This window comes from Branchiostoma lanceolatum, chromosome 19 (genome assembly GCF_035083965.1).
Source record: "Branchiostoma lanceolatum isolate klBraLanc5 chromosome 19, klBraLanc5.hap2, whole genome shotgun sequence".
Taxonomy (NCBI): domain Eukaryota; kingdom Metazoa; phylum Chordata; class Leptocardii; order Amphioxiformes; family Branchiostomatidae; genus Branchiostoma; species Branchiostoma lanceolatum.
In genome coordinates, this window is record NC_089740.1 from 15,584,329 (window position 1) to 15,598,555 (window position 14,227).

Genomic DNA, 14,227 nt, shown 5'->3' on the forward strand with positions numbered 1-14,227 from the left:
TGTCTTGTTGTGTCTCAATAAATGGAATGGAAAATATATGCACCTATAATTTAGTATTTCCGTCGCAGTATCTTATATCTAAACACTCTTTTATGTATTTCTTCTGAACACCTTCAAGTCAAAACTGGACAACCACTGGAGGGGACTGGAGTACTCGCCCAGCCCAACATAAACTCTAATCACAAACTCTGAACTCTTAGCTTAAGACGCGGATCTTATAGGCAATATGCCTCCTATCCGAACACTATGTTATGTTATGTTATGTTATGTTAAATATGATTAAACATACCTATTGTATACAATGCGTTAAGTTCTTTTGAGCAAGCAGAAAGAAATATGACCAGCTTTGGGCATTTATCATATTATGACCAATCCAAGATTAAGTGACGTTCCATTTCCAATCATATGTAAAACACGTATATAATGATCAAGAGTCAAACCCTATGTGGCGTCGGGTAGATTCTTATAGCTTGAATTATGAATGGCGCTTTTTAAAGTCCATTCATAAAATATACATCTGTTCTATCCCCATTGTCCGTCGCGATGTACGGGCCATTAGACCACTTACGGTCCGTTAAACTACAACAAAGGGCACTTAGGCCGCTCCAAAACAGTACAGGGTTCGTAGGTGTGTTTTAGGAAAATGTAATATGTTTCCATACTTATCGGATTTCATAGCGTTAGGTAGCCTCAAACTGAGGCTCATGTTTATCAACACAGAAAGAAAGAAACAGAGACAGAAAGAGAAAGATAGAGACAGAAAGAGAAAGATAGAGAGTCAGAGAGACAAAGACAAAAAAGTGACCAAGAGAAACAGAGAGTAAGAGAGAGAGAGAGAAACAGAGACAGATAGACAGAGAGGAAGAGAGACAAAGACAGAGAGAGACAGAGTGACGGAGAGAGAGAGACAGAGAGAGAGATTTGGAGAGATGCATATGCATTGTTTGAGAACTAGATGTGGGCTAGAATGAAGTTCTGAACGGGAACTATGCGGCTACAGCGTCCTAACTATTAACACAGAAAGAAAGAGAGAGATAGATAGAGGAAGAGAGACAAAGACAAAAGAGACAAAGAGGTACTGAGATAGTGAGATAGAGAAAGATGGAGACAGAGAGAAAGACAAAGAGAAAGAGAGTGAGAAAGAGATAGAGACAGAGAGAAAGAGAGACAAAGACAGAGAGAGAGACACAGAGAGAGAGACACAGAGAGAGACAGATATAGAGAGATGCATATGCATTGTTGGGGAACTGGTTGTGGTCTCGAATGACGTTCTAAACGGGAACTATATGTATGTGGCTACAACGTCCTTTCTAAAGATGTGGCGTGAGGTGTGCACGGTTGACTTGAGGCTGTCCACTACTACTTGCCCTTTGTTATTACCTTATTGTACATGTATTGTAGTCTATTTAGACCTCATTGTATGACCATAGCATCTACATAGGTTCTCCATAGTGAGAATCATATCAGAAAATACAAACCTTGTGGATGTGAAACAACGTTTTCTACGAATTTGCCCGTTACTTCCTTAAAGTACGCCCGGGAGGATCCACTTAGAACCCGTCATGATCACCTGTTTATCTTCAGATGACACCAGGTGAGACAGGTACAGGAAGGACAGGTAAAGGTACAGGTGCTACAGGTACAGGGACAGGTAGGATGGTTACTTCTATTTTCTACATTTTGTCATCAGTATTGCTTGAAACATGAACTTACCGTATGCATGGTCAGGAAATATGATAGCTGTTATTAGCGCTAGTCAAAAAGGAAAGTGTTGTTTTGGGAGGCTGAGTTGTTCTTAGCTTGATTTCATCGTCCAGTCGAGCAGAAAAACACCTGTGGCCGGCAGCCGTTTGCAGCATCATAAGCAGTGGTTGTTCTGTCTTTTAGGCTTAAGCCTTCAGAATTTCTATTCTCCTGACTTAAAGAGACCCGCGTCTTGATTTGAGCCAAGTCTTCACACGTCTTAGGAGGATGAGATCCTTACTGTTGGGTGACGTAAGTCTGATGTTTGGCCCTTAAGGATGGAAATTCCGCTTGTGGTACGTCTTGAATTTGTGTTTTTCACGGAGGAACTTGAACGTGTGCTAGTCAGGGGAAAGAGTCTTGGGTCTGGCGTTTCTTTACTTTACTTGTCAATGAGAAGAAACTGTGATCGCTTGCTATGATGCTGCATTTAGTTTACTGTAGACAGTCTAAGGAAAAATACACAGCACGTCCCCTTTTAGTAGATCTAAGATGACGTCAGTCTTTTAAAACGTATAACGTATGATTTTTAACTCTGAATTTTCTTGTATTCAGACCAGCTATACCGAGAAACATCATGGCTTCTAGTACGGCAAGTAACGCATTGTTTCTTGAGCATTACATCAGTTTTCTCTTAGTTCCCAGAGCATATCATCCATATCATAGAATCAACATGGCTGTTAATTTATTCATTACCTTCGCTAAGAAGATTATGTTTTGGGTGGTGTGTGTATATTTGTATGTATGTGTGTGTGTGCGTGTGGATAAACAGCATAACTTGAGAAGGCCTGGGTGGGTTGTCTTGATATTTAGTATGTGAGTAGGTCTTGATGAGACCTGGAAATGATCAGATTATTGGCCACATAGCTAGTGGTTCGTTACAGTATTGCAGTGTAACATCTGGGTTTTTCAATCTCGTGTTCTGGTTTATTTATTTAGTCATAATCCTTAAGGATACCTTGTGGACCTGGGAAACCTTTGTCTCCCTCAGGACGCCCATTTAGACCAGGAGTGTGAAAAGATCCTGTCGGACAAGGACCTGTTTAACGACTACGTGGCGCGGATGAACCACTGGATGCGTCAGAACAACGGCAGGGTCATCGACCTCTTCCGCCAGTTCGACAAGAACGGAGACAGCGTCGTGTCCTACCAGGAGTTCAAGGAAGGTCAGTGGGGAGAGAGGGAATGGGAGAGGGAGAGAGGGAGAGAGATGGAGGAGAGAGAGATGGAGAGAGAGAGGGAGAAAGAGAGAGGGGAGAGAGAGATGGAGAGAGGGGGAGATGGAGAGAGAGAGAGGGGAGAAAGGGGGCGAGAGAAAGGGAGAGAATGAGAGAGAGGGAGGGTTGAACGAAGGAGAGAGGGAGAGAGGGGGAGGGAGAGAATGAGATAGAAGGGAGCATTGAACGAATGAGAGGGAGAAATTGAGAGAATGAGAGAGAGGGAGGATTGAACGAATGAGAGAGAGTGAGAGAGAAAGGGAGAGAGAGAAAATGAGGATGAGAGAGGGGAATAGAGTTTGGTGGAAGAAAAGATTGATTTGGCTTGGCTTGGCGCCCCCTGCAGTCTCGAGACAACTCGCCAGGTGTCGCTAACGAAAGTGTCTCCCTGTTGTAGGAATGCAGCGGCTGGGCGCCCCCTGTAGTCTCGCAGAGCTACATCTCCTGGCCAAGCTGCTCGACACGGACAACAGCCGCACCATCGACTACATGGAGTTCTCCAGGGGGCTACGCTACATGAGGTGAGTCGCTAGGGGGCGATGGTGGACGGCCAGGATTGTGTCACGTCGGGGTCACATTTCCAAACCGGGGTCTGGGCTGTTTGCGGAAACGAAAAATAAAAGTGTCTATGAAGAAAATTTCACCAATCATGTTGACGACTAGTTTGCTTATGTTTTGTCGTCTTTTGTATCATGCTTTTTGTTCCAGCAAACTGCCCGGTCGGGCCCCGGTTCCGAAATGGGACGCTTGTGTAAGGGTGGGGTTCAGGGAATGATGGCGACATGTTGCAAGTTGCTGCTGCTGATTCCTCTTTTAATTTGAATATCTTCTGAACACTGAAAATGGCCAGCTGTTTCTTAAAGTTACAAGAATGCATGCAAACGATCTTGGAATTGCACTCATTTGCCTGGTATCTTTTGTTCTTCTTGCAGGAAGATCTAAGTAAGACGCGGCGCCGAAAGCCTCGTACAGCTAATAGTGGGTACTACAAGGCATTATCACACTGACTCTGGAAGATGTGAAAGAAGGAAAAAACAGGATCGTCCAAATGGCCTGTGAAAAATCATTGTATGGCCAGTAACAACATGAATGATAGAAAATTTAAGTGACGAGTTTCATGACGTACGGGTGTTGAGTGTGAGTTCGGGTGAAACGTATACTAGGCAGAAATATTTACGCCTGTGCATGTTGATTGTTTATTACTGACGCCAAGAAAAATGCACGTACTCTTGGATATGATGAAATGCAACGTGTTTGTTGTCTTTTATTAATCAAATCGTTTGGAAATGATTCCATATCGATATGACCGCATGTTTGACTAGATTTGATACAAGAGTATATACATGTTGTAACATCACAAGCCTTCATATTGAAATGTCATTCTTGTTTGTATGGCGTATTTGTACGTATATGTTGCTGTGGCATAATATACAATCTCGTGGTATGCCGTTTATATAGACCTTATAACTGTATCAGTGAACGGTACATGGCGTGGCTAACATGGCTAACAATGCGCTGAAATAAATAGTTAAACATGGATATCTGTATGAATGTGTCTCCAAATTTTTGTACTCCTGACTGTCCCATATAATCAAACACAAGCTATAAGTAAGCTATATTTATCATTTATTATATTTTTTTTCTATTTAAGCTAAGGTACCCTTTTTAAAAGGTAGGTACGATATTTTGAAAAAAAGAATGCCTTAGTTATGGCACAGCTTTAAAGGATAGATAGGAGGATTTAAAAAAAAAACTCATCCCAAAAGATTAAGAGAAAAAAATCATACCTGTAAGGTTTCTTTCCGCAATTCCCTCTTTCCAAACATATAAACTAATAGAAGTAGAAAAAAACTATCAAAACTTTGAACTTTGACCCTATGGACTCCCAGTAGGCAGAGAAGCTTGAAGCGCCCCCTTCCTGTTCATCGCCGTACTGCAGGTAATCACTAACACTGACCGGCGCGAACAACATTGCGCAGACAAGAATCACAACACTCATGACGACCGCCCAAAACGCGGGTCTCTTCAGAAGCCGCAGCGTAGCGGTACCGAGTCTCTGTACACGGCTGTCCTTTCTGCGTGCGCCTGCGCAATGTGGCCGGTTGTTGTTGTTGCTAGGAGGAACGTCCTTGATCACAGAGAGCTGCCCGACCTTGACCTTGGCGGAGATGACCTTGGAAGACGTGAAGCTGAAGTTGGGGAGGGGGCAGGAGTAGACGGTGTCCATCTTGATCGCGGCGAGTTTGTGTTTGGAGTCGAGGATGTCGGAAGGGTCGTCTGCAGAGGTCGCGGCCTCGGCTCGGTTCAAGGTCAACATCAAACCGCCCAGGTCCTGCTCAATCTGAGGACAAATCACGTGAGCCACCTTAGTTTCTTTAACTTCCTTATAAGGAGCAGGGCCAGCCATTAACATCCTGTTAAGGTCAGTGATATTTTGGCATCACCTTTAAAACAAGAATCTATGGCAAGCATAATGGTACTAATTTTCCCTGCTTTAAGCATCCCTTTCAGCACTCTCAACAAGCCCGTATCTGAACCACGTTAACAAAACGTGAAATGCAGTAGACCGATCCCACAGCACATTACCGCCTTCAAAAAACAACGAAATGGTAGTAAAATCTGAACGTAGAAATGCAATGTTATCTCTTATTGGTTAAAGCAAGGATCGGTCTATTCAAGGAACTTTGATCAAAGGCTTTTATCAAAAGCTCCCTGGTCTATCTCGTGGAGGAGCCGGCTGTAGAGAAACCAGTTTTCTGTTGCCGGCTCCGAACAGATTTTTAATCTGTGAAGATGAATAAATAGATAAATAAACTGTTGTGGAGAGTGTCGTTCAGTTTTCCCCCCAGTTTTTCCCGAACACACCTTAAGTCAATTTGTGTGTTACCACGTTTTCCCACCTTTCCCTCATGCGTAGCGATCTCGTTCCCATGCCCCACCTGAGTTCTGACGTCAGCGATGACGTTTCTGGCGGCCTGGTGACTCGTGTCCAGGTTCTCCAGCAGCGCCACCTTCTCCTTGGCGATGGCGTCGATCAGCTGGTCAGTCGCTTCCTGGATGCTCTTCTTCGCGCGTTCCTGGAAAACGGAAGTACGTCATCATTCTTCTACCTTTACGTCATTTTCTGTCTTATTCGCGCATTCCTGGAAAACGGAAGTACGTCATCATTTTTTTTACCTTTACGTCACTTCCCGCAGATCAATGTTCACATGAAGGAAAAACTGCTTAAAGCTAAACTGATGAGAACATCAGACATAGACTAATAGCAACAATCTGGTTTCTTTTTGACAAATATTTAAACAATATACACAACTAAAAGAGTAGCTACTTTGGTTTCTGTAGCTTTCCATCGTGGTTATGTTTTATACAGAGTAGATTGGCTTTTAAGAGAGCTGGCTATAAGCCTGTCCGGGTTTCAACTGCGCATGACCAGCGAGATGCACAATGATAAAGGTTAATCAGCCAGCATGGTGGACAATGCTGACGTCAAAATCACGTGAGTGCAAACACCATATAAGGCGCGGTTTCTCACCTGCCTGGCGTTCAGCTCAGCATCCGTTTCCGCCATCTCCCGCAGCCTTCCCGTCAGCTCTTGCGCGCGCTTCCTGCCACTCTCCAGCTGAACTTTCACCTTTGCCCTCTGCTGCTCTAGCACGTCACCGAGCCTCGTGACGTCATGGTTTTTGTGGCCCAGAATCATGCACTCAGAGCACACGGTTTCGTCACAGCGGGTGCAGAAATATCTAGAACATGCAAATCAATATGACGTCATATGTTGTTCAGTACCCTGAAAAAGGTCTTAAAGATGGACGAAAAGTCAATAAAAGTGCATTTGTTGTTATCGTTATAATTTCATTGGATTCTTTTAGAAGGATTTGGATCTGGGTACGTTTTCAACGTAGTCTATTTCATTTATAAACTACAACAACAAATAATAAAAAATGAGAACGCACCTAAGTTGTTCCCCCTCGTGAGTGGTACATTCCCGTCCTTCCCTGCGCATGCCCAGTTCCCTGACCTCCAGCTCGCGCCGTTCCGACAGCACCTGTCTCAGGTTACCGACCCAGAAGTTCTCAGGTAACCCGCGGACACCTGGGGAAAACACAAAGTCTGTCTTAAGATGCTCAACTTCAGTCTGTAACTTGGCAGGTGTTAAAAGTGCCGGTACCATGAAATCACCGAAAGGTGGAAACTGACTGATCATCCTGTAAGAAGCTAAGAGACATGTAAATGAAAAATGAAAGCGGCATCATGAAACCTATTAAATGACTTTCTTTAATCAGAACTGACCTTGACTTCTTCCATGTTTTGATTGTAATATCAAGGTTTCCTAAAAAAAAGGTCATTGCCCGAACGTAACCTCATTGGCAATACAAACAGACCACCAACCAGTCTCCTTAGCCATAGTTTAGGCATACAAAAACATCGTCACATAATCGTTATAGAATCAACTGGAAAGGAAAACTGAATAGAGCCAAATATCAACATTTCCAGCTAAAAACTATCAATATCACAGAATTATTACCAACTCACCTTCGAAGGGAGCCTAAACAAGGCCAAATATAGTAATACCAGAACGTTTGAACTGAATTAACCCCCAAATCTGCCAGTCGTCTGTTTAGTCTCTGACTGTGGGTCCATTTTCTACAGGCTTATGGGTTGGCCCCTACATTCTAACGGTTAACTTAACACCAAAAAACAGCGTCGCTGAGGTAAAAACAGTTTCAGAATCTTAACATACGTACCCAAATTTAGCTCGAGCTGGGTCAAAGACAGTAACGTCGGTTGTTCTGTAATAATAGGAAGGTCTGAACTGTCTTAACCCCAAGTTTTGTCCGTGCGCCAGTTTTGTACGAACTCCTGTCTCTATGGCTGATCCCCGAACATTCCTCGCACTATTAAACACGCCGGCTCACATACCTCAACAAACCTGAGCCGGCCAAGGAAGAGTGTGTGATGTCTTAAGGATATAGTGGGTACGTCTTGCGGATGGGGGCACGATTGCGTGGTGTCTTAACGGAAGCGGTCACGTCTTAGGAATGGGGACACAAGTGTCAACACCGGAAAGACCGTAAATCAAGGCTGAAAAGTGGCTAAGACGGCCACAAAGTCTTAGAGTAAGGGACTTTGATATTCTCCCTACAGTTTGGAGAGGACGCAGATATATCCCTGCCAAAAATATGAAATCGATGTTTTGTCTTTTCAAACTTACAATATCTAGAATGTTTTCAAGAAAGTAAGTTGCCGGAACAACTGTACAACGTTTTTCATCACATGACAGCTGAATTTTGTACAACTTGCTCACGGCAGTCCCGAGACTGTCCCCAATTTGCTCTCGTGTCGTCTAAGGCCCCTTCGCTAACCTGTCGTAACCGAAGGTATCTTATCATAGACGACTATTATATAAGGACAGAAGAATTCGCCTGTGTCTGGAGGTTCGACATCCTTCCTACAGTTAGAACATGACATAGAGATTCTACATCCGACCATGTCTTGAAGACAGTCCTCACAAAATGAGTACGACGTTTGGCTACTCTTGGCTCTGGCAAAAACAAATCTTTTAGCTTTCTTGATATATTTACCCGTGTCTGGAAATTTGACATAATTCCTACAGTTGAGACACGGCATAGGGATTCTCCATCCAACCATGTGTTGTAGACAGTCATCACAGCGCAGGCGGGGTAATACTCACCCTAGTAAAACAAAACTTATAGCTTTCTATGAAAGGGTATATATATTCACCTGTGTCCGGCAGTTTGACGTCTTTTCTACAGTTGGGACATGACATAGATATCCTCCACCCCACCATGCCCTGTAGACAGTCCTCACAGAAGGAGTACACTAGGTAAAACTATAAAGGTCTATAAACTACTACTATTCACCTGTGTCTGGCGGTTTGACGTCTTTCCTACAGTTCGGACATGACATAGAGATCCTCCACCATTCATGCCCTGGAGACATACACAGTCCTCGCAGAAGGCTAGGAGTACACTAGGTAAAACTATAAAGGTCTATAAACTACTATTCACCTGTGTCTGGTAGTTTGACGTCCTTTCTACAGTTGGGACATGACATGGATATCCTCCACCCGACCATGCCCTGGAGACAGTCCTCGCAGAAGGAGTGCGCGCACGGCAGCAGTTTAGGGCGCGTGTACGTGTCTAGGCAGATCCCGCACGTCAGCATCTCGTTCCCAGAACAGCTCGACGTCCTCGAACGTCCGCTCGCCGCCGCCGCCATCTTGGATTTGTTCTGGGTTGTCGTTTGATTGTGACGTCACCTTCTGGGAATGTTGTTGAAATCTTCGCTCGCGCCTTCTAAGGCTTGAAGTTCATTCCTGTTGAAAGAGAAGACTGTGATGTTATCAAGAAACAAAATGTAGGATCGCCATCTTGGATTTGCCCCGTTTGCCATGACGTCACCGCCTGGGAATGTTCGTGTTGATTTTCGCGCCTTTTAAGGCTTAAGTTACTCAGTCTTCAGTCCAGCTAAAAAGGAGACGGCGGTGTGACTGGAAACAAGCTCGTTAAACTATTTTTCACACATCATTCTTAAAGAAACATGCACACCAGGGAGGTTTATATGGAGTTTTCCTAAGATCATGAATGGACGTTTAACGTTTAGTGCGAGGAAAAAAGGGACGACTATTTTCCTCAGGACTAGCTTTAGTAAGCCCAGGTAGACAGTTGTTTATCTACTAGCCTGCATGTCCGGATGTCGGCGACCCGTTCAGAACGGTGACAACACGAGCCGCTGAACCATACTCGTCTGTAAACAGACCTCTAAGTGGCTGATAATTACTCTCCTTACTCACTTCTAACAACCGTATTTAACGTGCCTTAAACATCCGGAGTGCGCAATGACAAAGGGTCCCGCCATGTATTTTAGCAAATCATCATTCGTGAACTAAGATGAATATTCGTCTATAAGACTCGAATTGTAGTGACAAGGGGTGCCGCTATATACTTAAAGAAATCATGATTTGTGAATTCAGACTTTTTGCATGTGACAATTCCGTTTGTAATACTAGTAGTAAGTCACATCCCTAGCTAGCTGGCCATACCTGTCGTACTCAGTCGCGGGGGTCAGAACGCAAATGTTTTTTTTCGATCTTTTTTTCTATTGCAACATGAAAAACAACACATAGTGATGCCGCAATCATACAAAACACGCTTATTCAAGCGAAATCACCACACACAAGAAGCAAAACATGTGACGAAGTATGCAAACAGACGAAAATATTTGAATTCAGTCGCAATTGGAATCTCCAAGACGACCCAATTTCATGAGACTGTATCTCGAACGTATCTTGATCTCCAGAAAGATAACACAATGTAGACAGTCTATTGGTTTTGAAGAGGCCCTTAAGATTTAGGTCATGTTAGGTCATTTTTAGAGCCCGGCCAATGTTCACAGATCCCCGAGCTCGAGAAACAAAACAAAATTAAACAAGAACAAGAACGGGGGCGTGATGACTGTGGGACGCACACGACGCCCGTCCCGTGCCGCCACACGGGTTTGCCCCGGTCGCAGGGACAGGTACCCCCAGCCCGCAGGCACACCTGTCCTCTCACCTGTCCTCTCACCTGCCCATCCACGTGCGGATCTACCTGGCCATCGTCTCACTTGGATGAACTACGGTGTGATTGGGGCACCTTTCGTGCCTAATGGCTCACACATATACCACGTGTAAAGCTAAATGTGAACTTTATGTATGTGTTTTTTTACGGAAAAACTGACAGATTATGGGAAATGACCATCATCTGGATAATCTAAAATTGGGCAAATATTAAAACTGGAGCGGAATGATTTTGATTGACATGAAAGAAGGCGGTGATTGTGTCATACAGAGCCCTGATTGTTCAATGTACCCTTGCCCTATTTGCTCACTATCCGTATGATATTAACACATCTTATCTCCAATTGTTCAGTGAACCATAACGAAAGAAACAAATTGTTCAAAGAAAACATCACGAAATACCCCAACTTTCAAACATTCACGGACGAACAAAAAGTAAAATCATAGAACTTATAAGAAGCAACAACTTATAGAAAACGTGGGGCTTTTCGTCTTTCACTGCCTCCAAAGTAAAGTAAAGTTAAGTAAAGTAAAGCAGTCATCCTCAATTAAGCTGAAGCATATGATGCTTTTTCAAGTAGCTAGTGGTAGTGCAATGCGGCCTCGCCACGGCTCGCGTTTTTGACCAAGCACACCGGGTCACCCCTACTCTTCTCGATAAGTGTGTTGGGTTCTTTTACGTGCAGAGGGCTACGCTTGAGGCAATACGCCCGACGCTCCCTCATAAACGGGGGCGTCACCATCCGAAATGAGGAATGCAATCCATTACAACATGCCCGAGCTCAAGTCGACCCCTAGTATGCTGTAGATGTCCCGGTACGTTTGTTGTATCAATCAAATTCAACCACCGTTTCCAGTGAGTTAAAGAATGTCCCCTACTGAACATCCGTGTATCTGCCTGTTTCCGTATCTGTACAGCTGATGGAACCAGTCTTAGTTGTAACACACCAGCTTTAATGGCACATTTACACTGCACGGCCTGTCACACCTGACCTCTGCACTTATAGCTGTTGACGTTGTTTAAAGCTATCTATCGAGGATGTCACTGTAGTACGACGTATGTGACAGCGGCTTTACACAGTTGACACCAACTCTCCACAAAACTGTTCTGTTACCCTACAAGTCGGTACCCGTTTTAACAGATACACTGCACTGTTAGTGTTAACACAAGACGTGTCTCGCATGTTTTACAGACTCACCTTTGTACAGCTGACACTTACCAACGCTAACTACAAAACTGTTCTGTTACCCTACAAGTCGTGCACTGCACTGTAAATATAAGACTCGTGCCTCACATGCTTTACCAGCCACAGAAACACCTCAGCCCCCCTCCCCACTTTCCTACACACCTCACCTGTCTACCTGTACATCTTACCTGTTGTACGTCCTTACATGTGACGTCTCTACGTCACGAACGTCTCAGGTGTGCAGGTGACATCCCGTGTGTGCTACCTGCGGCCGAACTGTCGCGGCTGTCGGTTTAAATCTACCTGAGCCGACAGTCAACTTTCACCTCGCCTAACAGCTGGGCTCTTGTTGCCAGCAGAGGCTCTCACGGGGTTACAGAGAATCTCTTCACACCATGATAGGTCATGACCGTATACATGGCTGTGTGAATTGCTTTGCGTGTATGAATGAGTGAATGAATGAATGAATGAATGGATGGACAGAAGTTGTTGAATGAATGGATGGCATTGAATGAATTAATGAATGAATTAATGACGGAAGGAAGGAAGGAAGGAATATAAATGGCACGTATTCACGAGCGCTGATATACCCTTTCAGGGCCGCGCAGTGGTACAGGCCGTTATTGTCAGTTAGCCCTCAGGACATGACAGAAATAACAATAGAGTCGCTTAAAACCGAGAAGCCCCGGATGTGGATGAGAACGATGACCCGTATCAGATGTTTTGCATGTAGGCTGGACGTGTCAGGCATGCGAAATCTACGACAGAAAATACTGTAAATGCAAAAATGTTCGCGGTGGTTTAATCTTCACGGTTTTCGCGGTGAACTCTTTACCGCGAACATAAATCCACCGCGAAAAGGCGTTCCATTCTGTAACTGTATTGCTATCAGCTATTGTTTCAAACGCAAACTCAGAACCACCGAAAACACTCCATTTTCTACATACCGCAAAATTGAATCCCCGCAAACATTTCTGCATTGATATTGGCCATGTGCCTGACGCAAATGAATAGATAAAAAGTGAATGAATAGAATGGTTATTTATGCATGAATTTTATTCCACACATAGGAATTCGTATAAGAAATAGTTAGATTTGTTTGAATCAACATATAGCGGATGCGCTTAGACGATGTTTCATATGAGTTTGTATGCTTTACGTGCACATTGTGTAAATTTGATACAAACTAATATATAATCCCCATATCAATTCATATGTTTTTATGTTACATCGTTAGACTCTTTAAGCGCCCCGAAAAGGCCATTTCAACTCAGATTATATCAAATTGGACAATCCCCGAGAACACAAGTCACAAGGAAAAAACGGACACAGACACAGGGTGTTTTTCATGAATTTATTCTCCTCCTCTTCTTCTTCCGTTCAACGCATCAATATCTGTTCACTTCGCAACAGAAAAGACGTTGAGAATTCAACAATATACATAAAAATAGACAATATGTACATCCTTATGAGCGAACACAATAACATCGTAGACACCGAAGCCATGGCATAATGCAAAGCTGGTCTCGTGTAAAATTTTAACCTTAACGACGAAATCGGAGTCATTGTGACGTCAGGGCAAAAGTAATAGATATTGTTTGTCATGAAACATATTTCAGTCAAAGTCGAGTGCGAACAAATCTGCTTGCATGGATGTCGTCTTCCATGCACCCAAAACTTATGCTAGGGACATGAGGGAAGGGATAGTACGTCGCCATATCGCAGCACGTTTTGAAACATATTCATCCGTGTGATGAAAAAAACAGAAATATGCCACTATATATTAACCATTTTTGAAGGGGCACATTAAAATCGATATATGTGGAGATGATGTCATGCATTTAATCATGTTTATGAGAAAAATATGGACGAATGGTGGAAAAATTTAGAAACGGGGGCTAGTGTGTCGTCACTGTGACGTCACGGTTATCGGGTGGTCTGCATAGAACACGTGATACATTACGCAATCGACGGGTACTCCATGGAACTGTGCGCGTTTATAGTTAAGACATGCTCACAATTCTACAGAACATTTTTAGGACTGTACGATTTCGCGTCTTGACTTAAAAGTCGTCGTCTTGGACATTTCATATTCAACCATTAATTCTTCCAAAATTGTACATGACATGACATTATTTGAGGCAAAATTCGTTATAAAAAACTTCTAATTCTTTTGTAATTGTCAACAAAAATCGTTTCAGGAACTTAATATTCATTCCACATTGCAAATTCTCGTTTAATACAATGTAGAATCTATCATAAAAGGTCAAAGGTCACTCCCATGATGCTTCGTGATGAACCTGAAGGAGTTAGGCTGCAAATGTTAAAACCAACCGTTCTCATTTACAAAAGATATTTCACAAGTTTGGTGGGAAATTAAAACTTTTCATTAAACCCGTCTTTTTTTACTTAATATATAGTCCCCTTTTACTAATAAATATACTTCTTAGAACTGATCAGTATAAAAATACTAACCAGATACATATTCCAAGATATCTATC

The 14,227-nt window shown here is 43.3% G+C and overlaps 2 protein-coding genes across 2 annotated transcripts; one reads left to right on the plus strand and one right to left on the minus strand.

Annotated features, from left to right (window-relative positions):
- Window positions 1–2,021: 2,021 nt before the first annotated feature.
- LOC136425210 (calmodulin-like protein) lies at window positions 2,022–4,499 on the plus strand. Its single transcript, XM_066414005.1, has 4 exons — window positions 2,022–2,039; window positions 2,735–2,909; window positions 3,358–3,481; window positions 3,893–4,499. The coding sequence occupies exons 1-4, from the start codon at window positions 2,022–2,024 to the stop codon at window positions 3,900–3,902; spliced, it is 327 nt and encodes a 108-aa protein (XP_066270102.1). The 3' UTR covers window positions 3,903–4,499.
- A 292-nt stretch (window positions 4,500–4,791) lies between these two features.
- On the minus strand, window positions 4,792–12,084 carry LOC136425211 (tripartite motif-containing protein 3-like). Its single transcript, XM_066414006.1, has 6 exons — window positions 11,915–12,084; window positions 8,990–9,297; window positions 6,914–7,052; window positions 6,493–6,703; window positions 5,861–6,037; window positions 4,792–5,301 (listed from the first exon to the last, which is right to left on the minus strand). The coding sequence occupies exons 2-6, from the start codon at window positions 9,198–9,200 to the stop codon at window positions 4,792–4,794; spliced, it is 1,248 nt and encodes a 415-aa protein (XP_066270103.1). The 5' UTR covers window positions 9,201–9,297; window positions 11,915–12,084.
- Between the last annotated feature and the right edge of the window lie 2,143 nt (window positions 12,085–14,227).

Excerpts from the sequence above, each read along its gene's own strand:
- LOC136425210 (XM_066414005.1), top strand. Across the intron at positions 2,910-3,357 it reads CTACCAGGAGTTCAAGGAAG|GAATGCAGCGGCTGGGCGCC; the intron begins GTCAGTGGGGAG and ends TCCCTGTTGTAG.
- LOC136425211 (XM_066414006.1), bottom strand. The coding sequence starts at position 9,200 with ATGGCGGCGGCGGCGAGCGGACGTTCGAGGACGTCGAGCTGTTCTGGG. Across the intron at positions 7,053-8,989 it reads CGTCAAACTACCAGACACAG|GTGTCCGCGGGTTACCTGAG; the intron begins GTGAATAGTAGT and ends TGTTTTCCCCAG. Across the intron at positions 6,704-6,913 it reads CACGAGGGGGAACAACTTAG|ATATTTCTGCACCCGCTGTG; the intron begins GTGCGTTCTCAT and ends TGCATGTTCTAG.